Consider the following 27,497-nt stretch of genomic DNA (forward strand, 5'->3'; position numbering starts at 1 on the left):
AAGGATCTGCAGATGACCATATTAACCTCTTCTTGGACAGCCGGTGAAGTGAAAAAAACTGGGACCCGTAGCCGAATGTGACCTGAGCCTCAGTGCGCTCAGCCCTTCTCAGTGCTGATCGCTGTTAGGGGTTAGGATTAGGGGTAAGGGTTAGGATTATGGTACGGGTTAGGATTATAGTAAGGATTAGGGGTTAGTATTAGGGGTTAGGATTAGGGGTAAGGGTTAGGATTAGGGTAAGGATTAGGATAAGGATTAGGGGTTAGGATTAGGGTTAGGATTAGGGGTTAGGATTAGGGGTTAGGATTATGATTAGGCTATGATTGTAGTTTGGATTAGGGGTTAGGATTAGTGGTAAGGGTTAGGATTAGAGGTTAAGATTAGTGGTAAAGTTAAGGGTTAGGGGTTCGGATTAGGGGTAAGGGTTAGGATTTGGGGTTATGGGTTAGGATTATGGGTCAGGATTAGGATTATGGGTTAGGATTAGGATTAGTGGTTAGGATTAGTGGTAAGGGTTAGGATTAGTGGTAGGTTAGGTTAGGATTAGGGGTAAGGATTAGTGTTAAGGGTTAGGATTAGGGGTTAGGATTAGTGGTAAGGGTTAGGATTAGTGGTAAGGGTTAGGATTAGGGGTTAGGATTATAAGTAAGGGTTATCATTCGGGGTTAGGATTAGGGGTAAGGATTAGTGGTAAGGTTAGTGGTCAGGGTTAGTATTAGGGATTAGGAATAGTGGTCAGGGTAAGGATTAGGGGTAAGGATTAGTGGTAAGGGTTAGGGTTAGATTTTAGGATTAGGGCGTGAGAGGGAGGCGGCTGTAAAGCAGAAAAGTAGAAAAGTGTGTCCCTGTGCAGAGGGTCACATTCCGCTACAGGGACACAGTATTCTTCATTACATTGGGTCTGTTTGTGAACTTACTTTAAATGTCCACTACTCATCTTCAAGAGTTCTAAATTCTGTGTTTCTGGTATTCAAATCCCTTCAATAGACTTACATGTTTTAAAAAAAAAAAAAAATTTCCATATTTCACAGCTGTGTCTATTTCCTGTTTATCGTTTATGTCATCTGCTCTTCTCATTTCTTTAAAAATAATAATAATAAAAAAAAGTAAAAGAAAAAAAAATTCTAGCTGCCTGTAGCCACCACCAGAGGGAGCTCAGGAGCACAATGCATACTGCTTTACTGTTGAGTTCAATGTATGAACTAGTGGTGGCTGCAACCTTGTAACAAACTATTATAGTACAAGCAAATATAATATATGTTATTAGAGAAGGTATTTAGAGTAATGTAATACAAAAAAGAGAGAGCACTGGCCGCTATAAAGATATATGATTGTTACAATGTAATTCAGGGAAGTTAATGGAGATCCCTGACGAAAAATAATTTGTCCCCTATCCACAGGATAGGGTATAGGTAGCTGACCGCGGGGGGTCCGACTGCCCGGGCCCCCCGCGATAACCGAGACGGTGAGGAGCTTGTGTAGCAGCCAGTACAGCTCTCGATCTTTTCGGCACTCCCATAGAAATTAAGCCGGCACGCGCTCCTCACTGCGAGCACTGGGGTTTCGTACTGGTGATTGCAGGGGGCTCCAGTGGTCGAATAAAGGATATGTTATTTTTTTCGCCGGAGTACTCCTTTAATAGTTATTGACATTACATAATAAAGGGAGATATATGGTTCCATATCTGCCTGTGCTTCCATAACATAGAAAAATGCTTTTAAAGAGAATCTGTCATCAAACCATATGTTCTAAACTAACTCAGATTATATTCCCTAACTACTCCTAACACCCCTCCTGCCCTTAAAAAAAAAAAGTTCCCGAGCTTTAAAAAGCTGTGTATCATACCTTTCCCCTTGTTCACGTTGTGTGAGCTCCCGGCAGGAAAAAGTGGGCGTCCTCAGCAGGCGCAACGTCCCTGAAGCCTGCGAGAGCTGTGCCTTGCCATGCCCAGCACGCCCTTCCTGAGTTTGGTCTCCTGCCAGGCTGGGAGAAGACCAAACTAACTGTTTGACTTGTGCTGGAAACAGAACAGAGCCACCTAGTGGCTGTTTTTTCAATCACATTAAAAACATATAAAGGTTGAGAATTTTAACAGCAAGTAAATAGCAAAGTGTCTTATAATTACATAAGGAACAATATATTAAAAGTTTAGTTTGGTGACAGGTACTCTTTAATCTCTGCTGCCAAGAGGCGTCCCCAAACCCCTGAAGTGCTAAGGACTGGAACATCTCTACGCTCCCCCTCCCATTCCTGTTTGATTGACAGTCAGTTGGAAGCCGGGTCCTGTTTCTAAATCTCCTTTCTGCGCTGTGCTTACAAATTGTGCCCAGGTGTGAGATCTAGAAACAGGGCTCGGCTTTCATCTAACTGTCAGTCAAGCAGGAACAGGGATGGGGGGGGGGGGCGAGGAGATGTTCCAGTTCTCAGCACTTCAGGGGATTTTGGACGCCTCTTTGCACTGAGATTAAAAGTATTTTATATGTTATGGAAGCTCAGACAGATATATGAGGGGTATCATGTCTCCTTACAGCGTCAGCCGGTTGGAACGTGAATCGCACCATACAGATTACCTTTACATTAGGATGAGCTGCAGTACCAGACTAGGCCTATAGATGAGAGTGGCACTGTGGGTGACTAAACACACCTTATTTCCTGATCCAGGACTTTGAAGTCCTCTTAGTTTGTTGTTAGATGTCTCTCCAGATGTCTCTTCCCATGTTGTCGTCTCGGTGACATCGCAGCTCTCGCGCTTTATTATACTCTCCTGACACACTTGGCTCGGCCTAATCCCCAAACCATCCACAGCTGTGGTTATATCCGGCGCGGCGTACATCTGGGACATCTCTGGAACTAATAACAGTCCCTGGTTGTTATGTAGTCAGAAGTGCACTAGTAAGACGGCAGCGCAACGTTCTGCTCCGCACCGCGCTCCGCCTCACAGGACTAATGGGAGACGGCTCGCAGCTGCTTGTGATTCAGAGTTTTGGGGTCCGGTAGCTGATCTATTTAGATGCCGACCATTTATAGTTTGTCAGACCGGTCTGTGACATCTCGAGTGGTCCTGGAGTCGTCCGGTTTGTGGTGAGATCAGTGGCATTGCCCGACGCAGACCAAGAAAATGACCGATTGTTTAAAGTGGTACTCCTCCCCTAGACATCTTAGATGATGGGACCCCCGCGATCTCTGTGCAGTATCGGGCATTCGTTGGGTGCTGTTGACGGGGTCGTGACATCTCGGCCATGCCCCTTCAAGCCATCACGCCACGTCCTGTTGTGTCTATGATGATAAAGAGGAGGCTGCAGGGACATGATCTGTACAGAATTACAGTGAGAGGAGACACAATGAGATAGAGAAAACAATAGTTGCTCAGCCTCCCCCTCCCTCTAGATAAATAAGACAAAAGGAGCTCAGCCTCCCCTCCCTGTAGATAGTGAAGACAATAGGAACTCAGCCCCCTCCCTGTAGAGAGAAAAGACAATAGCAGCTCAACCTCCCCCTCCCTGAGCTCAGCCCCCCCTCCCCTGTAGATAGAGAAGATAATAGAAGTTCTAAATCACCCTTTACTGTAACTCAGAAAAAAATAAGAGCTTAGTCTCTCCCTCTCTGTAGATAAAGAAGCCAAAAGGTGCTCAGCCTCCCACTCCCTGTAGATAGAAAAGACATTAGGAGCTCAGCCTCCCCTCCCTGTAGATAGTGAAGACAATATGAGCTCAGCCTCCCCCTCCATGTAGGTAAAGAAGACAATAGGAGCTCAGCCTCCCACTCCACTGTAGATAGAGAAGTCAATAGGAACTCAGCCTTCTCCTCCCTGTAGATAGAGAAAACATTATGAGCTCAGCCTCCCCCTCCCTGCAGATAGAGAAGACAATAGGAGCTCAGAATTCCCCTCCTTGTGGAATGAGCTCTGCATAGGTCAGGACACCATGCCCAGTAAGGTTTGTCATTCATTTTAATGGGCCATCTCTTGTCTATTGTTGCCTTTGTCCATGGAGCTTGCTGTAAAGCATATTTCTAAATGCTGTTATCATCCCAGGCAAGATGGCTGCTCCCATAATAATGTATAAACACATTACATAAAATACAGTCAGAAAATAGAAACAAATTAGAAAAAAATTCCATATTTCAATATCTGGATCAAATCAGTGTGACATAAATCTAGGTGATGCATTCCCTTTAAAGGATTTGTCCAGTTTTAGGCCATGTTCACGTGGGGGAATTTTTGCGGATTCCGCAGACATGTCAGATCTATCTGTGGAGGTTTCAGAATTGGGATTTCCGTGGCAAAGGTTTTTGGCCCGAAAATTCTGCCGTGAGCAGCAGAACCCCAGTGAAAATAATGGGACTCTGCTGCAACAGAATTTCCGAGCTGAATTTTTTTTGCCATATTCCTCTTGGAAATTCCATCATGTGAACATGGCATTAGAAAAACACTGCGACAAACAGCACCGCTCCTCTCCACCGATGATGTGCAATACTGCAGCTCAGTCCCATTCACTTCAGGGGAGCGAAGCTGCAATCCCAGACACAACCTGTTGACAGGAGTGGTGCTGTTTTTGCAAAACTACAACTCCCAGCATGCCTGGACAGGCAGTCAGCTGTTCAGACAATGGGGAAATTGGATAATAAGGAACCAGGACATCATTATTGGACCGTACAATTGTGCACAGAGCCAAGAGGGAAGGGTTAAAGGGGTTCTCCACCATAAGGTGATTTTAGTACGTACCTGGCAGACAGTAATGGACATGCTTAGGAAGGATCTGCACTTGTCTTGGGGATAAATGGCTATGTTGTGACATTACCATAACACTGTGGCTGGCTTTTTGTGAACTGGTATTTCCTGTTTGACTTTTCTTTTTTTGACTACAAATCCCATAATTCCATTTTCTTCTCTCCCACCCATTGAAACATAAAGCTGCATCCATTCCAAAGGCCTGTGGTTTTCAATCAGGGTGCCTCTAGCTGTTGCATTAGTTGCAGATTGATTTCTCTCCCACCAAGCGATCGCTCCACCCATTGAAGCAGACAGGCTCCCTGTCATCAGATGACTAGTGAGGTCAGGTCTCGGCCACATTGCACGCTGGGAAAAATCTGAGACAACAGTCATTTTGTATGCTACTAAAATTAAATATTGGGGTGAAAATCACAGAAGAATTGTGAGAAAACCGTCACACACAGGTACAAACACTATATTATGGACTACACTAACTTTACAGCCCCTGTAGCATAGTCAAATAATAAAAATTCCTGGAATACCCCTTTAAGATTGGTATATATCGGTGTTTGCCATCCGCTGTCTGGGCATGCTGGGAGTTGTAGTTTTGCATATGCTCCTCCTACGGCAGTATTGCCCAAACAGGCTGCCTCCAGCTGTTGCAGAATTTAAACTCCCAGCATGCCAATGGCTGTCTGGGTGAACTTGGAGTTGTAGTTTTGCTAATTCTTCTTCTTCTACGGCAGTGTTTCCCAACCAGGGTGCCTCCAGCTGTTGCAAAACTACAACTCCCAGCATGCTGCTGGCTGTCTGGGCATGCTGGGAGTTGTAGTTTTGCAACATCTGGAGATTTACAGTTTGAAGACCACTGCCATAGGGGATAATATAGATAAATAATATAAATAAATAAAATTAAATAAATAAATTAAATGTATCTGGAAATTTAGTATTCGAGGAATGAATTGTAGTCTTTATGTCCTATACACAGTGCACTAATCTGGAGGCCATTTTCATCCTGATCTTCATGGTTCATGAATTTTTAGGATGGAGGTTGTAATGAAGGCGGCCGGTGTTATAGCCCCTACGGACCGACGTAATGGCTGCTCTTAGTGGTTTTTTCGCCAAGCGTCTGCTACGTGGATAGAATCGTAAAGATTTTAGGGGGAAATGTTTCTTCACTGGAGACAGAATGGAAAAAAAAGTTTACATCCCCTGCGGTTTCTGCGGAGCCCCTGACCGAGTCGCTCTGCTCTGATATAACATATTTATTGGCCTTATAAACATGGACGCCAAAGCGAAATTCTGCAAATGACATTCCGTCTTTGGTTAAATATTTTATTACTTTTCCTGCACATGTTTCCGGACGATTCCCTTTACTGCTGCACCAGAAATGACATGAAAAATATATATGAAAGTGAAGTGGCTGAGCGCGGTGCGGGGGAGGGGGCCGTCCGCTGTTTCCCTAAGCTTATTTACTGGACCCCACATGGAGTTACCCTTTGTATAAGATAATGGGCTGAAAGATACATTTATTTTAGGGTTTTTTTTCCGACAGCTGTACATCTAATTTTGATATTTTTTTCCATGTATGTTTCCATAGACCTGAGACCTTCGTTACGTTATAAGTAAATTCTATACACGGATCCATGCGAATTACATCAACGTTAATAAAGAAACATGGCACCGTTCTATCTCCTATGGTAATATGTGTACTTGGACTTGAGAATGTCCTTTGAGGATGTAGACGGAGTTTGTCCTGCACTGACTAGCATGTGTCCCAAATTGTCAGGGAACCTCAAGGTGGGGGGGAAGGGGGGTCAAACTGCAGCAACATGGCTAGAATCCCTCTCCACTTACATCTATGGACTATGCTGATATACTTCTCCTTTGACATGCCCAGGAAGAAAGGAAGAACTCCCTAACTTGTTAATATGTAACTAGACCAGGACCGGAGTTAAGCAACACTTAGATTTCTTTTGCAATCGGGCCCTAGAATACTTCTCCAGAATGCTACCCTTCTTGAGTTGCTGATGGATGTGTCCTTGCATATTGATTGTATCCTAAATATTTTAGGATTTTTTTTTTTTTTACAAGAGCTTTACATCTAATTCTGATTTTTATTTTATTTTGCGTGTATGTTTCCAAAGACCTTCCTTACATCATAAGTAAATTACATACACCGATCCATCCGAATTACAACAACGTCAATAAAGTAACATGGCACCTTTCTATCTCCTATGGTAATAAAGGAGACGTGTATCATCATAGTCTATAGAAGTAAGTGGAGAGGGATTCATCCCATGTTGCCGCGGTTCCCCCCCCCCCCTTGAGGTTCCCTCACAGTTTTGTACACAAGCTATTGCATCTTGTAGTCCATCTGCATCCTCAAGAAACATTACCAAATCCAAGTACACATATTGGGAATGTCTCTTGAGGATGTAGACGGAGTTTGTGATGCTCTAGCTTGTATCCCAAACTGTCAGGGAACCTCAAGGGGGGTTAAACGCTGCAACATGGCTAGAATCCCTCTCCACTTACATCTATGGACTATGCTGATATACCTCTCCTTTGACATGTCCCGGAAGAACTCCCTAACTTGTTAGTATGTAACTAGACCAGGACTGGAGTTAAGCAACACTTAGATTTCTTTTGCAATCGGGCCCTAGAATACTTCTCCAGAATGCTACCCTTCTTGAGTTGCTGATGGATGTGTCCTTGCATATTGATTGTATCCTAAATATTCTAGGATTTTTTTTTTTTTTTTTACAAGAGCTTTACATCTAATTCAGATATTTATTTTATTTTGCTTGTATGTTTCCAAAGACCTTCCTTACATCATAAGCAAATTTCATACACTGATCTATCCGAATTACAAAAACGTCAATAAAGAAACCTGGCACCTTTCTATCTCTTATGGTAATAAAGGAGACGTGTATCAGCATAGTCCTTAGAAGTAGGTGGAGAGCGATTCTACCCATGTTGCCGCGGTTCACCCCCCCCCCCCCCCCTTGAGGTTCCCTCACAGTTTGGTACACAAGCTAGTGCATCCCACAGTCCATCTACATCCTCAAGAGGCATTCCCAAGTCCAAGTACACATATTGGGAATGTCTCTTGAGGATGGAGACAGAGTTTGTGGTGCTCTAGCTTGTATCCCAAACTGTCAGGGAACCTCAAGGGGGGTGAACCACATCAACATGGTTATAATCCCTCTCCACTTACTTCTATGGACTATGCTGATATACATCTCCTTTGACATGTCCCGGAAGAACTCCCTAACTTGTTAGTATGTAACTAGACCAGGACCGGAGACAAGCGCCATCCAGCTTTCTTTTGCAATTGGGCCCTAGAATACTTCTCCGGAATGCTACCGCTTGATTATTTTAGTTTCTTAAGCTGAAGATAGTTATGTCCTTGCAGCATGACACTAGACAGAATAGAAGAAATAAAGGATCCAGCGCAGCAGCTCGAATGCAGGAATATTTATTTCAGTGCAGCAACACACACCGGTATGATTAAGATCGCTTAGACGATCGAAACGCGTCACTGCTGCCCTGGTCTGTGTGTGTTGCTGCACTGACATAAATATTCCTGCATTTGAGCTGCTGCGCTGGATATTCCTTTATTTCTTCCATTATCTTCAGCACTGTGCAAGCTGATCCGTGATACGGTAGGCATTTTAAAGGGGGTGAGCTGGTTTACTTTGGTTTGCTGTTTCGCTAAGCAGAATAGATTTGGATATTAGTAGGTAGTAGTAATGAGAGTCGGCACTCGTCACCTTGGCGTGGTGCTCGTGGACAGGTAAGCAATAGGTAGATAGAAGGAATCCGGCACACACAATCTTGATGCAAATCACCTGAAGTGTTTATTCATAAGCGTACATAGTGATATGGCAATTCACAGGACGCGTTTCAGCCACCTCATGACCTTCATCAACTGATCAGTTGATGAAGGCCATGAGGGGGCCGAAACGCGTCCTGTGAATTGCCATATCACTATGTACGCTTATGAATAAACACTTCAGGTGATTTGTATCAAGATTGTGTGTGCCTGGATTCCTTCTATCTACCGATACTTGGATATTGATTGTTGACAGAACCGATGGCCTACATGTATGAGGTGTGCCTAACTTTAGCTACATCTAAGACTCACTCAGGGCTGGTGCAAGGATTTTTGCCACCCTAGGCAAAAGCTCATTTTTCTGCCTCTTGACCCCGCCAATTGGCTCCGCCCTTTAACACGCCCCACCTTATTACTGGGGTGACACACTGTAGAAAACCTCCTTCTCGTAGGGCGGGTGTATGGAGGCGTGCACGATGTCAGGAGGCTGGATGGACCTGACCTGTCTGTCTAGCCTCGGAGGTGGCACTGCGCTCTTCCAGCAGGCTGAAGTATGCAGATTATTATAGTTCCAGGGGGGTTGTGATGGTGGTGCTGGCTGGGTGGGTGCTTCGGATGAGCGGCGGGTGCTTTGTATGCTGGCTGGCTATAAACTTTCTTACAGCTGCTCTCTCAACTAACTAAACTAGAGAATTGGTTACTCCTCCTATCCCGGGCTAAGGGGATGCGGCTGAACAACTATTGCAGAAGCGCTGGACATGTGACCACTTCTGCTTTTAACTCTGTACAGAAAAGACATTTTGCATAGGTAACGCAGGACAATTTGGCTAACTTTAACCCTTTACACTTCTGTTTTACCACGAATATGCAATACAAGATACATAAGCCATGAGCCTGTGGCCACCCGAGCCAGGTTTGGCATAGCAGCTGGTAGAGCTGCGCTGGGCCACCACATATGTACTTGTTTATCGTTTTTCATGACAAGGCTCGGCAGGAAAGGGGTTAATATTCCTGCCGTTGCGATCCGATACGCGAAGGTGTTTTCGGGACAGCTATATTTACACGTTACCTGTGATTAGCCGAGGTGTGAAATGGATCCACAGACTGTCGCACACAATTTGCTCGTATTCTCGGATACGGCGCTGGCTGAATTACTGACATTTACTCACTACCAATTAACTTTTAATTAGATTTTTTTTCGTTATTTTTGTCACTTAAAGAGCCCCAACCCCCAATTCAGTGATATGATATTCCGGCAGGAAAGATGGATGTCATAATTGATAGGTGCCGATATAGTTGGATTTTAGATTACAGCAGTGTTTCCCAACAAGAATGCCTTCAGCTGTTGTAAAACTACAACTCCCAGCATGCCCGAACAGCCGAAGGCTGTCCGGGCATGCTGGGAGTTGTAATTTTGCAACAGCTGGAGGCACCCTTGTTGGGAAACACTGCATTACAGAGAACAGCTTGATTACTTTTTGTTATAATCTGGCCTGGTTAGGGGAAGTGGTGTATTTAAAGGGGTACTCCACCCCTAGACGTGTAATTCCCTATCCAAACATGTCTCAGCGGCCGTACCCCAATAACCCCCACCCTCCGCGATCAGACATGTTATCCCCTATCCTTCGAAGATAACATGTCTAGTGAAGGAGTACCCATTTAAGTTTTGTCCTGACTAAACACATGCACCCCGGTAATCTAAACCTGCCCGCCCCTTTTTATTTAGACCACACCTTTTCCTGTTTAATATCCTCTCTTCCGTCTGTAAACTCCACCCCTTCTTTCTTTTTGGCCCCATCTTCCTTCTTTATGCTCCACCTTTTCCTCTTTGCGCATTAAAAATGGATACGGAGTGCCTATTTTTATATTTTGCTGTTTTGTGTACGGTGTCGAATATTTTAGCTATTAAGACAAAAGGATATTGTAAAATAATATAATAAAAAAGAGTAAGTTCAATTGTAAATTGGTGGCGGCCACCAAGATTTAAAGGGGTTCTCCACCATAAAGTGATTTTAGTATGTACCTGCCAAACAGTGATGGACATGCTTAGGAAGGATCTGCACTTGTTTTAGGGTTAAATGGCTATGTTGTGAGATTACCATAACACTGTGGCTATCTTTTTGTGAACTGGTTATTTCCTGTTAGAGTTCGTTCTCTCAAACTACAATTCCCATGATTCCATGTTTGTAAATGTGAGGTCACTTTTCTCCCTGCCACACATCAGCCACCCCACCCCATTAAAACACAACTGAGCTCTCTTCCATGCGATAGACCAGTGTTTTCTGACCAGGGTGCCCCTAGCTGTTGCAAATTCTTGCAGAAAGATCTCCCTCCGAGGCAGCGGTTGTTCCGCCCATTATAGCACAGACAGGCTCCCTTTGAACACCTGACTAGAGATGTAATGTCTCAGGCTGCACTGCAACCTGGGAAAACCTTTTGTATGCTGTTAAAAATAAATGTAGAGGCAAATATCACAGAAGAATTGTGAGACCACCATCAAACACAGGTACAGACACTTTATTATGAACTACACTAACTTTACAGCCCCTGTAGCACAGTCAAATAAAAAAAAATTCCTGGAATACCCCTTTAAAAAAGAAAAAAAGATAATCCCAGCCATCGCCCACTGATAAAATGCCACCCTGGTCTGGGCCTTGTTGTCCTAGTTAAAGATATAAGGCTGTCACTGTCTTATAGTGAGAAAATTTGGGTAGGGTCACACAGACGCATACGCAGCGCATGTTCACACTGGGCGAAATACTACCTATATGCAAAATCTGTAGCCCTCCGAAAAGGAATAAATAAGACATAAGAGAGCAAAAGTTCCAGAGCTACATATAGTAACCAAGGACATCAAGCTTTACATTGTTGACCAATACACCCAAGGGAGAGTTAAATTTGTAGAATCTTTACCAAATACATTCAGTAAAACCACACATAAAATCAATTAAATCCTTTATGAAAAAAAAAAAAAGTCCCAACTGGTTTCTCCTCAAAGCCGGGATCATCAGGGGACACAACTGGGGTCAAAAAAAGCACAAAAAAGATAATTGTGGCACAAGATAAAACAATAAACACACAATGAGTCACGAGAAGCAAAGGTGATAATAACCAGGCTGTAAATAGAGCCACTGACTGCACCCCGCACCAGGATAGTAGTGGAGTCTGTTGGGGGTTAAATTTAAAGCAAAACTCTGTAAGTTTTCATAAAGCTGTTGGGGTTTTACAGGGGCAGGAAAATATGGTTGTATGGCCAGGTCAGCTCTATTGATGCAAATAGGACTAAGCTGCAATGCCACTTACAACCTTAGGACAGGGGGTGGCACTGTTTTTGGATTAATTGTGTTATACCTTATGAAAGGCCTAAGGGGGCGCAACATGACAGTGGGAATCTCTCTCTGATGATCTATGGATCCCTGTCTCACACCCCGCCCCTCACGCCCTGCACCTGTAATGTACAAGTTATTTAGCATCTACGAGGTTACATTATACTTTTTGTTTTTTCTCTTTGCTCTTAGGTGTTACAATGAAATTAATGGATGAAGTGGCTGGGATTGTGGCGGCTCGACACTGTAAAACGAATATCGTTACAGCCTCCGTGGACGCCATTAACTTTCATCGCAAAATTCAAAAAGGTTGGTCATCCCCTGTAGATAGAGAAGACAATAGGAGCTCAGCCTCCACCTCCTTTTAGAATGAGCTCTGCACGAGTCACACATCATAGTCCCATTGACTTCATTGAAGCTAAGCTGTAATCCTGGACACAACCAGTGGACAGGAGTGGTGCTGTTTTTGCAAAACTCCAACTCCCAGCATTTTGCAACAGCTAGAGGTCCACAATTTGGAGACCACTGCACTATCGTCTGGGATTTTGATTGTTCTGAGGACCAGGATCCTTAGATTCTATATGCCCGTCCAGCTAGTGCCAACTGGGTTACATCTTGGTGAGTCCGCGCTCGGCCACGTGTCGGTAACCGGAGATAAGTGGCTCCTGGGTAATTTAGGATGATGGGTCTTCAGGCAAATATTGCTAAATTGCTTCCCGCCGAGCAGCAGAACATTTTCTATTATTAATGTGATTGCGCTTTTAAGGAAGCCTGTAATTTCTGTAACACAGGGATTAATTTAGAAATCACAATTAAAGAGAGAAAATCATTTTCCTTCTGTAATTAAAAGGTTACAGGAAAAGATGAGGCATCTGCTGGGAGGGACCTTAAGTGATTCCAGCGAAGCTTCCGTCCAGAATGTCATCTTCCCGCTGCCAGCGCTGCACCTAGCTTGGATACGGCCCAGCAGATAGAGCGACTGGGGACTGTCAATCTGTTACGTGTGCGCGGCTGGCGGCAAGTGATTAGAAGCGGAATCCGCGGACGGCAGAGACAGATTTTTTTTTTTTTTTGATGATGATTACTGGATGTGCCGTGGAGTCAAAACATGTTTGTGTTTTATGTTATTATGATTATTTTTATTATTATTATCTTTATTATTTTAGTTTTATAATTGTTATTATCATTACTATTGTTAATGTAATAATTTTTATTATTATTCTTTATTTTTAATATTATTTATTTAATATTATTTTTATTATTCTTATCAGTATTGTTTTTATTATTATTCATTTTTAGAGATGAGCGAACTTACAGTAAATTCGATTAGTCACGAACTTCTCGGCTCGGCAGTTGATGCCTTTTCCTACATAAATTAGTTCATCTTTCAGGTGCTCCCGTGGGCTGGAAAAGGTGGATACAGTCCTAGTAGACTCTTTCCTAGGACTGTATCCACCTTTTCCAGCCCACCGGAGCACCAGAAAGCTGAACTAATTCATGCAGGAAAAGTCATCAACTGCCGAGCCGAGAAGTTCGTGACGAATCGAATTTACTGTAAGTTCGCTCATCTCTATTCATTTTATTATTATTGTTATTATAATAATAATATTAATAATAATATTTTTATTACTTTTATTTTTATTATTATATTATTATAATAATAATATTAATATTTGTATTACTTTTATTTTTATTATTCATTTTATTATTATTATTATTATTATAATATTAATATTTGTATTACTTTTATTTTTATTATTATTCATTTTATTATTATTGCTATTATTATTACTATTATTTTTATTATTATTTGTTTATTATTATTATTCATTTATTATCATTATTATTACTATCATTTTTATTATTAACTAGGGAATTGTAGTTTTTCAACATCTTGAGGTCCACAGTTTGGAGACCACTGCTCTACTGTCCATGATTTAGCAAAACTACAACCCCCAGCATGCCCGGACAGCCAACAGCTATTGGGGTATGCTGGGAGTTGTAGTTTTGCAACAGCTGGAGGTCCATAATTTAGAGGCTACTGATCTATTGTTCAGGATTTTGCAAAACTACAACTCCCAGCATGCCCGGACAGCCAACAGCTGTCTAGGCATGCTGGGAGTTGTAGTTTTGCAACAGCTGGAGGTCCACTGTTTGGAGCCCCCTGCCCTATAGTAATATAGAATCAGTTCAGAAGAATCATGGGAATGTCAAAGTATAATACAGTTTTGCAAAATCATGAACAATAGAAGCGGTAATCTCCAAATGATGAACCTCCTGATGTTGCAAAACTACAACTCCCGCTGTCAGGGCATGCTGGGAGTTGTAGTTGTGCAATAGGTGGAGGTCCATAGTTTGAAGACCACTGCTCTATTGTCAATGATTTTGCAAAACTACAACTCCCAGCATGCCCGGACAGCCAACGGCTGTCCGGGCATGCTGGGAGTTGTAGTTTTGCAACAGCTGGAGGTCCACAGTTTGGAGCCCCCTGCCCTATATTAATATAGAATCAGTTCAGAACAATCATGGAAATGTCAAAGTATAATACAGATACTAATATGTACCGAAATTACAGCCACGCAAAGGCGACAATAAGATCAAGACTAAATCGGCGCCATTAAGCGTTTTTAATTGATGAGAATTCCAGGAATTGTGCGCGGAAACCTTCTTAGTCACGTAGGAGAACAGCCGTAAAATGGTTCAGAACAAATTCCATACAAGGAAGCCGCTTTTTCCTTATGACAAGAATTGAATTTTTTTTTCTCTCTCTTCTTAATAACCAGATAAACTCCTCGAACCTCTTCGCCTTAATTCCCCGCGATACGTTCCATTGTTTCGTCTCGTTCAGCTCCAGTCGCTGTGACAACTACTTGTTCTTGAGGATTCTTGACATTTTGGCAATTTTCCATCGGGAGTGAAGGTGCTCATTACACAAAGTACAGTTAATAGAATGAGAATCGCGTTTTCACGTAATGAGACGGCGAATCCGGGGGCCCGGGCTCGTCTGACCGCTTCTAATTAATTTGCTTTAATTATTGACATCTGTGCGGCTTTACCCTATTGTCAGGGAAATGCGAAGCAGTGGTGGGCGGAGGACTTCTCATAGAATATTGTGTGTACCTGATCGTATTTAAGGCCCCATTCACATTAGGTTCAGGGCGCGCAGTCGGCGTTTATCCAACGGCAAAAGGTTTTCCTATCTATACCGCAACATATGTGTCTCAAGCCCATTGGGGGAGATTAACTATAGCGTTATGGTGCGCCACGTGTAAGTAAAGCTCCGCCACTCTTAGTAAATCCAGCGGCTCCGTGGCTGTCAGAGGTCAGCAGAGAGCACTGTGGTCATGACATCAGAGGAAATGCATTTCTTTTTTGGATTTCTCTTTGGTATACAGCCCCTAAAAAGTACTGGAAGGATTAAGATTTTTTTAATAGAAGTGATTTACAAAACTTTCTGGCACCAGTTGATTTAAAAAAATTAAGTTTTCCATGGGAGTACCCCTTTAAGTACTCAGGCCAGACACGCTGGCTGTGAGCGCTCTCCTCTCATGTCCCCGCTGCCGGCGGGGCTGGGATTCTCATCGTGGGATGCACTTGCATGGGAGTTCCAGCCCGTCACTCACATCCCTGGTCTCCCGTGTTCTCAGTCCCGTCGCGCGTGCCCCAAAGCTCTGTGATTTAAAGGGCCAGTACGCTCTAATAAGTGTCTTCACCTGTTCCTTCCATGTAAGTGTGTGCTCCTCCCCCAGCCCCTCATCATGGAACAAGGATCAAGTACACGGATAGACAGGATGACAGGAACACAGTAGCTTTCTCTTAAGCACTAGGGTAACAAAGACCCCTCCTCTTCAGCCACCCATACCCCAACTCTTCATCTGCGGATACCCCCTTCCCTTCATCCACCCATACTCCTCCTCTTCATCCACCCATACTCCTCCTCTTCATCCACCCATACTCCTCCTCTTCATCCACAACCCTCCCCTTCATCCACCCGTACCCCTCCCCTTCATCCACCCATACCCCTCCTCTTCATCCACATCCTTCCCCTTCATCCACCCATACCCCTCCTCTTCATCCACCCATACCCCTCCCCTTCATCCACCCATACCCCTCCCCTTCATCCACCCATACCCCTCCTCTTCATCCACCCATACCCCCTCCCCTTCATCCACATCCTTCCCCTTCATCCACCCATACCCCTCCTCTTCAGCCACCCATACCCCAGCTCTTCATCTGCCGATACCCCCTTCCCTTCATCCACCCATTCTCCTCCTCTTCATCCACCCATACCCCTCCTCTTCATCCACCCATAACCCTCCTCTTCATCCGCCCATATCCCTCCCCTTCATCCACCCATACTCCTCCCCTTCATCCACCCATACCCCCTCCCCTTCATCCACATCCCTCCCCTTCATCCACCCATACCCCTCCCCTTCATCCAACCATACCCCTCCTCTTCATCCACCCATACCCCCTCCCCTTCATCCAACCATACCCCTCCTCTTCATCCACATCCTTCCCCTTCATCCACCCATACCCCTCCTCTTCATCCACCCATAACCCTCCCCTTCATCCACCCATACCCCTCCCCTTCATCCACCCATACTCCTCCTCTTCATCCACCCATACTCCTCCTCTTCATCCACCCATACCCCTCCCCTTCATCCACCCATACTCCTCCCCTTCATCCACCCATACCCCCTCCCCTTCATCCACATCCCTCCCCTTCATCCACCCATACCCCTCCTCTTCATCCACCCATACCCCTCCCCTTCATCCACCCATACCCCTCCTCTTCATCCACCCATACCCCTCCCCTTCATCCACCCATACTCCTCCCCTTCATCCACCCATACTCCTCCTCTTCATTCACCCATACCCCCTTCCCTTCATCCACATCCTTCCCCTTCATCCACCCATACCCCTCCTCTTCATCCACCCATACTCCTCCTCGTCATCCCCCCCATACCCCTCCCCTTCATCCACCCATACCCCTCCCCTTCATCCACCCATACATCTCCTCGTCATCTCCCCCCCCCCCCGTACCACTTCTTGGTTGTACTGCATGGACACGTGTCTTTTTTTAGCCATACTATGTACCTATGTATACATGAACCATATAAATAATAATCCAAGTCCTCCGGGCCCAGACTTTGGCTCCTCTTCTGCCCATCTTATTTTTCCGCTTCAGTTTGATGCCGTCCACCCGGCTATAAGTCCTGTATCGGGCAGCAGCGCTCATGTCTTTACATTATCCCAGACAGAATAAAGATAAAATGGCTCCTATTCTCTTGTATTTTCTCTAGTGGAATGTGTGGCCCGAGGATAAGGATCTAATGAAAGCGTGTCGTATACGGGAGCCGGCGATGTCTTATGGTCCATTCACTGCAGAAAAAAACAAAACAAATTTGCCGTTTACTTTCTGGTCGCTGCGCAGAACGCTGACCTGATACTTTCTCCAATGACATGTGTACGGTCTATTTATAACAAATATCGTCTGACGCGGGTCAAGGTCATATTTAACGTCCGCTGTTTTCCTTACATCCCAGGGTTTGCCTGTACGTCTTGATCCCATAAGAACGCACTCTAAGTATTTAACCCCTTGTGTTACGATTCCTGCCTCGTCTGATTGTTTTTTTCCATTACTTGCATTTCCCACCGTGTGTCCTTGAACTGACATCATATGGATCTGCAGCAGATAGATTCCAGTAACCGAGTGCGGCTTCCATAAGGGCCTGACCGTACACTCTCAATATACCGTATGGCAATGAGCGACAAAAACAGCAGGGCCCGCCACGCTTAACTGGAATAAACCCCCCAAAAAATAAGAGGCCTGAAATTGTACAGGCGCCATAAGACTGGAGTCATTTTCCTCCCGCACCATCATAGAAAGTAAACATGGCCCCCAACATGAGAGCTGACAATTGTATCAATGGAAAGGGTTATAACAAAATACAACACAGAGTGCGGCTGAAGATGTTGGTTGTTCCCAGTCAACTGAGTGTAAAATCCAGCACAAGTCTGAATAAAATGGAAAGGTTATAAAAAGGAGAATATTAGGGTAGACCAGTGTTTCCCAACCAGGGTGCTTCCAGGTTTCACAAAACTACAACTCCCAGCATGCCCGGACAGCCAAAGGCTGTCCGGGCTTGCTGGGAGTTGTAGTTTTGCAACATCTGGAGGCACCCTGGTTGCGAAACACTGACATAAAGTGATATGCAAGGAAAATGGAAAGGGCCCCAACAGAACCAAGGGGCAGAAATCTTGTCATGGTTTGTGACAGAATTGTCTGAATGAAATAAATATTACATATATAAACACAAAAGGAAAACCAGCGGCATCTTATAAATCACAGAAGACAAGTTTACTGGGGCTAAAGAGAAGAATCGTATAGTGTGGAGGATTGGATGAAAGTGATATCGCAATCGGTCACCGATCCACGTCGGCTAAGAAGATGTCCCTGACACTTTTTCCTCCTGCCTGGACCCTTCCACCTACAGAGCCCTTGATTGACACTTTGTATTCCGAGTTTTCAATGTCCACCCCCAGATCCCCCCCCCCAAACACACACTCACACTCACAGACCCACTTTCACCCTACGGTCTCTTTCTTACTCATAAAGCCCTTGTCAGCTTGCATCTCTACTTTGCTCCTTATGCCCCTGGCTCCCTCTATAGAGCCCCTAAGATCTTATGTCCCCCTTCCCCTCACAGAGCACCTTCCAATTATCCTGTATCTCTGTCCTGATGACCCTCCACCATGGTGGCATCATCCTGTATCTCTGTCCTGATGACCCACCACCATGGGGGCATCATCCTGTATCTCTGTCCTGATGACCCTCCACCATGGGGGCATCACCTTGTATCTCTGTCCTGATGACCCACCACCCTGGGGGCATCACCTTGTATCTCTGTCCTGATGACCCACCACCATGGGGGCATCACCTTGTATCTCTGTCCTGATGACCCACCACCATGGGGGCATCACCTTGTATCTCTGTCCAGACGACCCACCACCCTGGGGGCATCATCCTGTGTCTCTGTCCTGATGACCCACGACCATGGGGGCATCATCCTGTATCTCTGTCCAGACGACCCACCACCATAGGGGCATCACCTTGTATCTCTGTCCTGATGACCCACCACCATGGGGGCATCATCCTGTATCTCTGTCCAGATGACCCACCACCCTGGGGGCCTCACCTTGTATCTCTGTCCTGATGACCCACCACCCTGGGGGCCTCACCTTGTATCTCTGTCCTGATGACCCACCACCCTGGGGGCATCATCCTGTATCTCTGTCCAGATGACCCACCACCCTGGGGGCATCATCCTGTATCTCTGTCCAGATGACCCACCACCCTGGGGGCCTCACCTTGTATCTCTGTCCTGATGACCCACCACCCTGGGGGCCTCACCTTGTATCTCTGTCCTGATGACCCACCACCATGGGGGCATCATCCTGTATCTCTGTCCAGATGACCCACCACCCTGGGGGCCTCACCTTGTATCTCTGTCCAGATGACCCACCACCCTGGGGGCCTCACCTTGTATCTCTGTCCTGATGACCCACCACCCTGAGAGCATCATCCTTTATCTCTCTCCTGACGACCCACCACCATGGGGGATCACCATGCATCTCTGTCCTGATACCCCAAAACCCTGGGGGCATCATCCTGTATCTCTATCCTGACAACTCACCACCCTGGGGGCATCATCCTGTATCTCTGTCCTGATGACCCTCCACCATGGGGCATCACCTTGTATCTCTGTCCTGACGACCCACCAACATGGGGGCATCATCCTGTATCTCTATTCTGACAACCCACCACCATGGGAGCATCCTCTGGATTTTCTTTCCTGACGACCCATAGCCATGGGGGCATTCACACTTTTTCCTGTATGAGGCCCAGAAATGTTAGGAAAAGTTGTGGGCATTTTGCATACTTATCAGCTGTCACCCAGTTTTCCCAAATATTCCACATTGGGGTTGTCATAATTTCTCTATAAAAAGAGGTAACTAACTAAGCCCTAATTCTGACCAATGTTCATTTACATCATTATTTTGTTCCTGTCGTGATACTGGGGGCAAGGAAAGGCGAATGGCCGGCCCCCATTTACGCTGCTGCAGATAAAGTCCTGAATGTTCTTGTAAATTGACCCATTTTGCATCCATTGTGTCTGCGGGGCCCGAGCAGTAGTAGGTTCGGAATCTATAAAGTATTACGCTAAACCGCTCCGAGCAAATGTTTAAATGGACGGAAACATCTCTAATTAAGTCTTCACAAAATACCCCGCAGCTGCGTCTAATGGAACAGCCCAAGAATTTATGCTAATCCGCTGTTACATATGTAACTAAAAAAAAGTATTGTACAAGATTGCAAAAAGCTTAAAGTGGTATTCCGGGATTTATTTTTATTTGACTATGTTACAGGGGCTGTAAGTGTAGTTCATAACATAATGTCTGTACCTGTGTTTGGTGGTCTCACCATTCTTATGGGATTTTTGTCCCAATATTTATTACAAAATGAGTGTTGTCTTAGGTTTTCCCAGGTTGCAGTGCGGCCCGAGACATTACATCACTAGTCAGGTGATCAGAGGGAGCCTGTCTGAGTGTCGTCTCAGGTTTTCCCAGGTTGAAGTGCGGCCCGAGACATTACATCACTAGTCAGGTGATCAGAGTGAGCCTGTCTGCTTCAATGGGTAGAGCGACCACTGGGTGGGAGGGAGATCATTCTGCAAGGAATTGTTGTTTTGCAACAGCTGGAGGCACCCCTGGTTAGAAAACACTGGTCTATTGCATGGAAAGGATCACAGGTGTGTTTCAATGGGTGGGGTGGCTGACGTATGGGAGGGAGAAAAGTGACTTCACACCTACAAACAAGGGATCTTGGGACTCGTAGTTGGAGGGAGGGAACTCCAACAGGAAATAGCCGTTTCACAAAAAAGATAGCCATAGCCTTATGGTAATCTCACAACATTTAGCCCCAAGATAAGTGCGGATCCTTCCTAAGCATGTCCATTACTGCCTGGCAGGTAAGTACTAAAATCACCTTATGGTGGAGAACCCCTTTAAAGGGACAGCGCGCTGGGAAGACACAGCCAGCAGAGTCCACGTGGCACGCTAAACTTTTTACAGAAAGAAATTCCTTCTGCGCAGATAATGTAAACTGGTAGCACCTGGTTGTGATTCGCGGATGTTTATGAGCCCGGAGGGAACCGATAGAAATAAAATAGTCCTCGCATGTAATGGAAACATCGGAGCTCCTGCAGCCTGGAAAAACATGTGCCCCGTGATTACCAAAAATTCCTGTCACTTCAAAGTGGTCGTCACGTGACCAGAAAGGGACGGAAACTGCGCGAGACGTCCTGCAAGACCCTACAATAAAAGCATGGGGGCGACTAGGGCACTATAAGGATATTAACTAAACTATTCGAGGACGTGCACAGACATTTTGGGGGGGTAGGGGCTAAACTAAAAAAAAAAATCAAAAAAAGGCCACTTTTATAATTATATATATAAATGACCACATAATGATGCCAGACTGTCAAGCCCCCTTTCTAGTCAACCTGTGCACGTCCCTGAAACTATATGACAGTGGTCTCAAACCGTGGCCCTCCAGATGTTGCAAAACTTCAACTCCCAGCATGCCCGGACAGCCGTTGGCTGTCCGGGCATGCTGGGAGTTGAAGTTTTGCAACATCTGGAGGGCCACGGTTTGATACCACTGATAAAATGACAAAAAAAATGTTTAATAGCTGAACCTTCTGGCTTCATGAAACATCCCTCGTCTGCATAAAAGGAAATTATTTTATAAATTGTAAATATTTTTCCATATTAATTCGAGAAAAAAATTGGGAGGATGGGATGAAAGTGATATTACTGATCATTGGATGAAAGTGATATTACCGATATTACCGACTATTTTCCAATAATATAGTTTGGAGGATTGGAGAAAGGGATGTTACTGATTATTTCCCAATCAGATAGTATGAAGGATTGGATGAAAGTGATATCACCGAACATTTTCCAATCATATAGAGGGACATTTATCAATCTTTGCTTATGTATTCTTTTTTTTAGTAGTTTTTTCCTTACTTTTGTTTTGCTTATGTGCGACGTATTTATCAACTGCTTTCAGCCTGTTGATAATTTTCTTTCACGTAAGCAATTTTTCCTTTTTTACTTTGGTTGTAGCTTTTTCTGCTCCATGTTTGAGCCGGAGTAAATTTAGTAAATTTTTAACGCTGTTGCGACTTTTTTTGCGCAGTTGCGACTGTCGCAGTTAATAAATACCTGACTACCCGTAGTCCATTTTAAAATTATTACTACATAGCAAATTTTTGGAAAACTTGCTTTTCTCGCTTTCCAGTCAAAATGTCGCACGAAAAATCGTGTAGTCGCAGTTGGGACAATTTTGCGACAATTATAGTAAAGAAAACCTGACTAAACCCATTGATAAATGTCCATATAGTGTGGAGGATTGGATGAAAGTGATGTTACTGACCATTTTCCAATCAGATAGTGTGAAGGATTGGATGAACGTGATAATGCAGATCAATTAGTAATCGTATAGTGTGGAGGATTGGATGAAAGTGATATCACCGATCACTCTCCAATCTGCGTCTGCTGAGGAGATGATATGGGAACATCTGTCTCGGGCCATTCTGGTGAAGCATGTATAGGTGGCGTCTGAAGAAGGCAATGACATTCTCCATCATTTATCATGTGCGGCTGCAGATCAGATAACGGACCAGGGGAGATGGTTTACTAAGTAATAAATGCGTGTACTTCAGGATGGCGCATAGCTCCCATCTTATGGCCATCTTTCCCGCACATCTCCCCACATGTAACCTTCTGCGAAGCTTTTACTGCCTTTAAATATTCATCATGCGTTACACGTCTTCCCGTCCTAATTGAATCCCCCCATGTTTTTAATTATGGAGGTCGGCACCTACTGTCCCGGTTGTTTTCATAGGTTTTTATCTCCCATGTTGTGAATGTTTAAATCTTTAATACAATAATGGATCTGGACTAATGTCTGCCAGAAAAGCCCAATCCGGGCGTCTTTTCATTTGCTGCTGTTTTATGGAGAGGTGGAAGGAACGTGGCGAGAGAAAGCGAGCGGCGCAGATTGTTACAGCTTTACCGTACAATGGAGCCGCTGCTAAATATATTATATGCCCTGGAGAAGGCCGAGTTTTTGGCAAACGTCTGAAGCTTGACTAATTCTGTCTTATCAGAGCCACATGTCCAGTGTTTAGATGTAGGAACGTTTCCTAACATTACATTGTGCTGATGTAAGCGCCGTAAGACTCCGCTAAACCAGCGCTCACGGGACTAAGGCTCCGATTATCAGATATTCTGGATTACCAGACCATTCCGTATTTCCTGTTACTATTGCAAAATGGTGCCCATCAATTTACTTCATAATCCCTTAAAGGGGTACTCCGGTGGAAAACATTTTTTTTAAATCAACTGGTGCCAGAAAGTTAAACAGATTTGTAAATTACTTCCAGTACTTATCAGCTGCTGTATGCTACAGAGGAAATTCTTTTCTTTTTGAATTTCTTTTCTGTCTGACCACAGTGCCCTCTGCTGACACCTCTGTCCATGTCAGGAACTGTCCGGAGTAGGAGCAAATCCCCATAGCAAATCTCTCCTGCTCTGGACAGTTCCCGACATGGACAGATGTGTCAGCAGAGAGCACTGTGGTCAGACAGAAAAGAAAATTAAAAAAGAAAAAAACTTCTTGTGGAACATACAGCAGCAGATAAGTACTGGAAGGATTAAGATTTTTTAATGGAAATAATTTACAAATCTGTTTAAAGGGGTACTCCGGTGAAAAACTTTTTTTTTTTAAATCAACTGGTGCCAGAAAGTTAAACAGATTTGTAAATTGCTTCTATTAAAAAATCTTAATCCTTCCAGTACTTATTAGCTGCTGAATACTGTAGAGGAAATGATTTTCTTTTTGAAACACAGAGCTCTCTGCTGACATCTCGAGCACAGTGCTCTCTGCTGACATCTCTGTCCATTTTAGGAACTGTCCAGAACAGCATATGTTTGCTATAGGGGTTTCCTTTTACTCTGGACAGTTCTTAAAATGGACAGAGATGTCAGCAGAGAGCACTGTGCTCATGATGTCAGCAGAGAGCTCTGTGTTTCAAACGGAAAAGAATTTCCACTGTAGTATTCAGCAGCTAATAAGTACAGGAAGGATTAAGATTTTTTAATAGAAGTAATTTACAAATATGTTTAACTTTCTGGCAACATTTGATAAAAAAAATAAAAATGCTTTCCACCTGAGTACCCCTTTAAAGGTCTACTCCACCCCTAGACATCTTATCCCCTATCCTTAGGATAGGGGATAAGATGCCTGATCACGGGGGTCCCACCACTGGAGACCCCCCGCAATCTCCCTGCTGCACCCGGCGTTAGTTTTGAACATTGTGTGCAGTGCCAGAGGCTCGTGATGTCACAGCCACGCCCCCTCAATGCAAGTCTATGGGAGGGGGCGTGACAGCCGTCACGCCCCCTCCCATAGACTTGCATTGAGGGGGCGTGGCTGTGACATCACGAGTGGGGTGCAGCCGTTAAGTTTGCTCCGTGCACCAGATGTCTGGGGTGCTGCAGCCAAGATTGCGGGAGTCCCCAATGGTCGGACCCCCGCGATCAGACATCTTACCCCCTATCCTTTGGATAGTGGATAAGATGTATAGGGGCAGAGTAACCCTTTAAGGGGGAAGGAGAAGTGCAAGAACTAACAAGGGTAGGATCACTGCAAAGGGTTCTTAGAAGCAAAATAAATTGGCTGCAAAAGTATTCATACCCTCTAATGTAGAAAGAGTAAGAAATGAAGCAATTTTGCGCAGCCCGGTTCACCCAAAGGATTATCATGCGGATTCCAGCACATATCGTACTTATGTGGATTAGATTGATTTAAATGTCACCCGTGCCATTTTTATTCTGCGTCCATGAGAAAATTTTGCCTTTTATTTTTAATAAATTCGCAAAAAAAAAAAATTTTTTTTAATGATGATAGAGTATTTGTTTTGTTGTCTATAGGGCGCGCAGTTAACTACAAAGTAGCAATTTTTTGCGCAAACACTTCCAAAAATTCGCAAAACAAATACACCAGCCCAGACCAGGCTTTAGCTTTTTGGTTGCAAAATTTTGCGCAGCAGGATAAAAAAAAAAAGTCGCACCTACAATGATAAATGTCCTCCACTGTCTAGTCTAAATCTACGGTCGGTTGTAAAAGTCTACACACCCTCTGCCATTCCTTCTAATGTAGTGGTCTCAAACTGCGGCCCTCCAGATGTTGCAAAACTTCAACTCCCAGCATGCCCGGACAGCCGTTGGCTGGGAGTTGAAGTTTTGTAACATCTGGAGGGCCGCAGTTTGGAGCCCACTGTTATATCATGTTGTTAGCATCGATATTGATATAATGGGGGAGATTTATGAAAACCTGTGTAGGGGAAGAGCGGTGCAGTTGCCCATAGCAACCAATCAGATTGCTTCAAGAGGCCTGTAAGAAATGAAAGCAGCGATCTGATTGGTTGCTATGGGCAACTGCAAGTCTCCCCCAGTGACTGTGCGCCCGGCCATAGTAACGCGTCTTCTCCGTCCTTCAGGTTGTATCATTACGGTTTCCGGCCGAATGACCTTCACCAGCAACAAGTCCATGGAGATCGAGGTGTTTGTGGACGCGGACATGTTGGTCGGTGACGCCCAGGAGCGCTACAGAGCGGTCAGCGCCTTCTTCACTTACGTCTCTCTCAGCAAAGATGGAAAACCGCTGCCGGTCCCTCAGATCGCGGTGAGTTCTGCGTCCAGTTCTGTCTCACATCTTTTTATTGCAGCCACTTTTGATATTCAGGGAATTGACGACCAATCTGTCAGATTTCCCAGAATCCTCATCCCCGGCCCCTTTATTGCTTCAGCTCGGTAGAATTAAAGGGGTACTCCGGGGGAAATAAATGTTTTCATATCACACACTGTACACACACACATACTGTACACACACACACTGTACGCACACACATACTGTACACACACATACTGTACACACACACATACTGTACACACACACACTGCACACACACACACTGTACACACACATACTGTACACACACATACTGTACACACACATACTGTACACACACATACTATACACACACACATACTGTACACACACACACTGTACACACACACATACTGTACACACACACATACTGTACACACACACACTGTACACACACACATACTGTACACACACACATACTGTACACACACATACTGTACACACACATACTGTACACACACACATACTGTACACACACATACTGTACACACACACTCACACTGTACACACACATACTGTACACACACACATACTGTACACACACACATACTGTACACACACACACTGTACACACACACATACTGTACACACACACACTGTACACACACATACTGTACACACACATACTGTACACACACATACTATACACACACATACTGTACACACACACACTGTACACACACATACTGTACACACACATACTGTACACACACATACTATACACACACACATACTGTACACACACACACTGTACACACACATACTGTACACACACACATACTGTACACACACATACTGTACACACACATACTGTACACACACACATACTGTACACACACATACTGTACACACACACTCACACTGTACACACACATACTGTACACACACACATACTGTACACACACACATACTGTACACACACACACTGTACACACACACATACTGTACACACACACATACTGTACACACACATACTGTACACACACATACTGTACACACACACATACTGTACACACACACATACTGTATACACACACATACTGTACACACACACATACTGTACACACACACACTGTACACACACATACTGTACACACACACATACTGTACACACACATACTGTACACACACACATACTGTACACACACACATACTGTACACACACACACTGTACACACACACATACTGTACACACACACACTGTACACACACACTCACACTGTACACACACATACTGTACACACACATACTGTACACACACATACTGTACACACACACATACTGTACACACACACATACTGTACACACACATACTATACACACACACACATACTGTACACACACACATACTGTACACACACACACTGTACACACACACATACTGTACACACACACACTGTACACACACACTCACACTGTACACACACATACTGTACACACACACATACTGTACACACACATACTGTACACACACACATACTGTACACACACACATACTGTACACACACACACTGTACACACACACACACTGTACACACACATACTGTACACACACACATACTGTACACACACATACTGTACACACACACATACTGTACACACACACATACTGTACACACACACACTGTACACACACACATACTGTACACACACACACTGTACACACACACTCACACTGTACACACACACACTGTACACACACACTCACACTGTACACACACATACTGTACACACACATACTGTACACACACATAC

The 27,497-nt window shown here is 44.4% G+C and overlaps 1 protein-coding gene across 5 annotated transcripts in view; it reads left to right on the forward strand.

The window, feature by feature from the left end:
• ACOT7 (acyl-CoA thioesterase 7) overlaps positions 1–27,497 on the forward strand; it is a 207,042-nt gene that overhangs the window by 140,920 nt on the left and 38,625 nt on the right. For all 5 annotated transcript variants that reach the window (XM_056541982.1, XM_056541981.1, XM_056541984.1 and 2 more), the window contains 2 exons: positions 12,068–12,184; positions 25,513–25,697. In XM_056541982.1, coding sequence (XP_056397957.1) covers positions 12,068–12,184; positions 25,513–25,697 — 302 coding nt within the window. The remainder of the gene's footprint in view (positions 1–12,067; positions 12,185–25,512; positions 25,698–27,497) is intronic.

Source organism: Hyla sarda, chromosome 10, assembly GCF_029499605.1.
Source record: "Hyla sarda isolate aHylSar1 chromosome 10, aHylSar1.hap1, whole genome shotgun sequence".
Lineage (NCBI taxonomy): Eukaryota > Metazoa > Chordata > Amphibia > Anura > Hylidae > Hyla > Hyla sarda.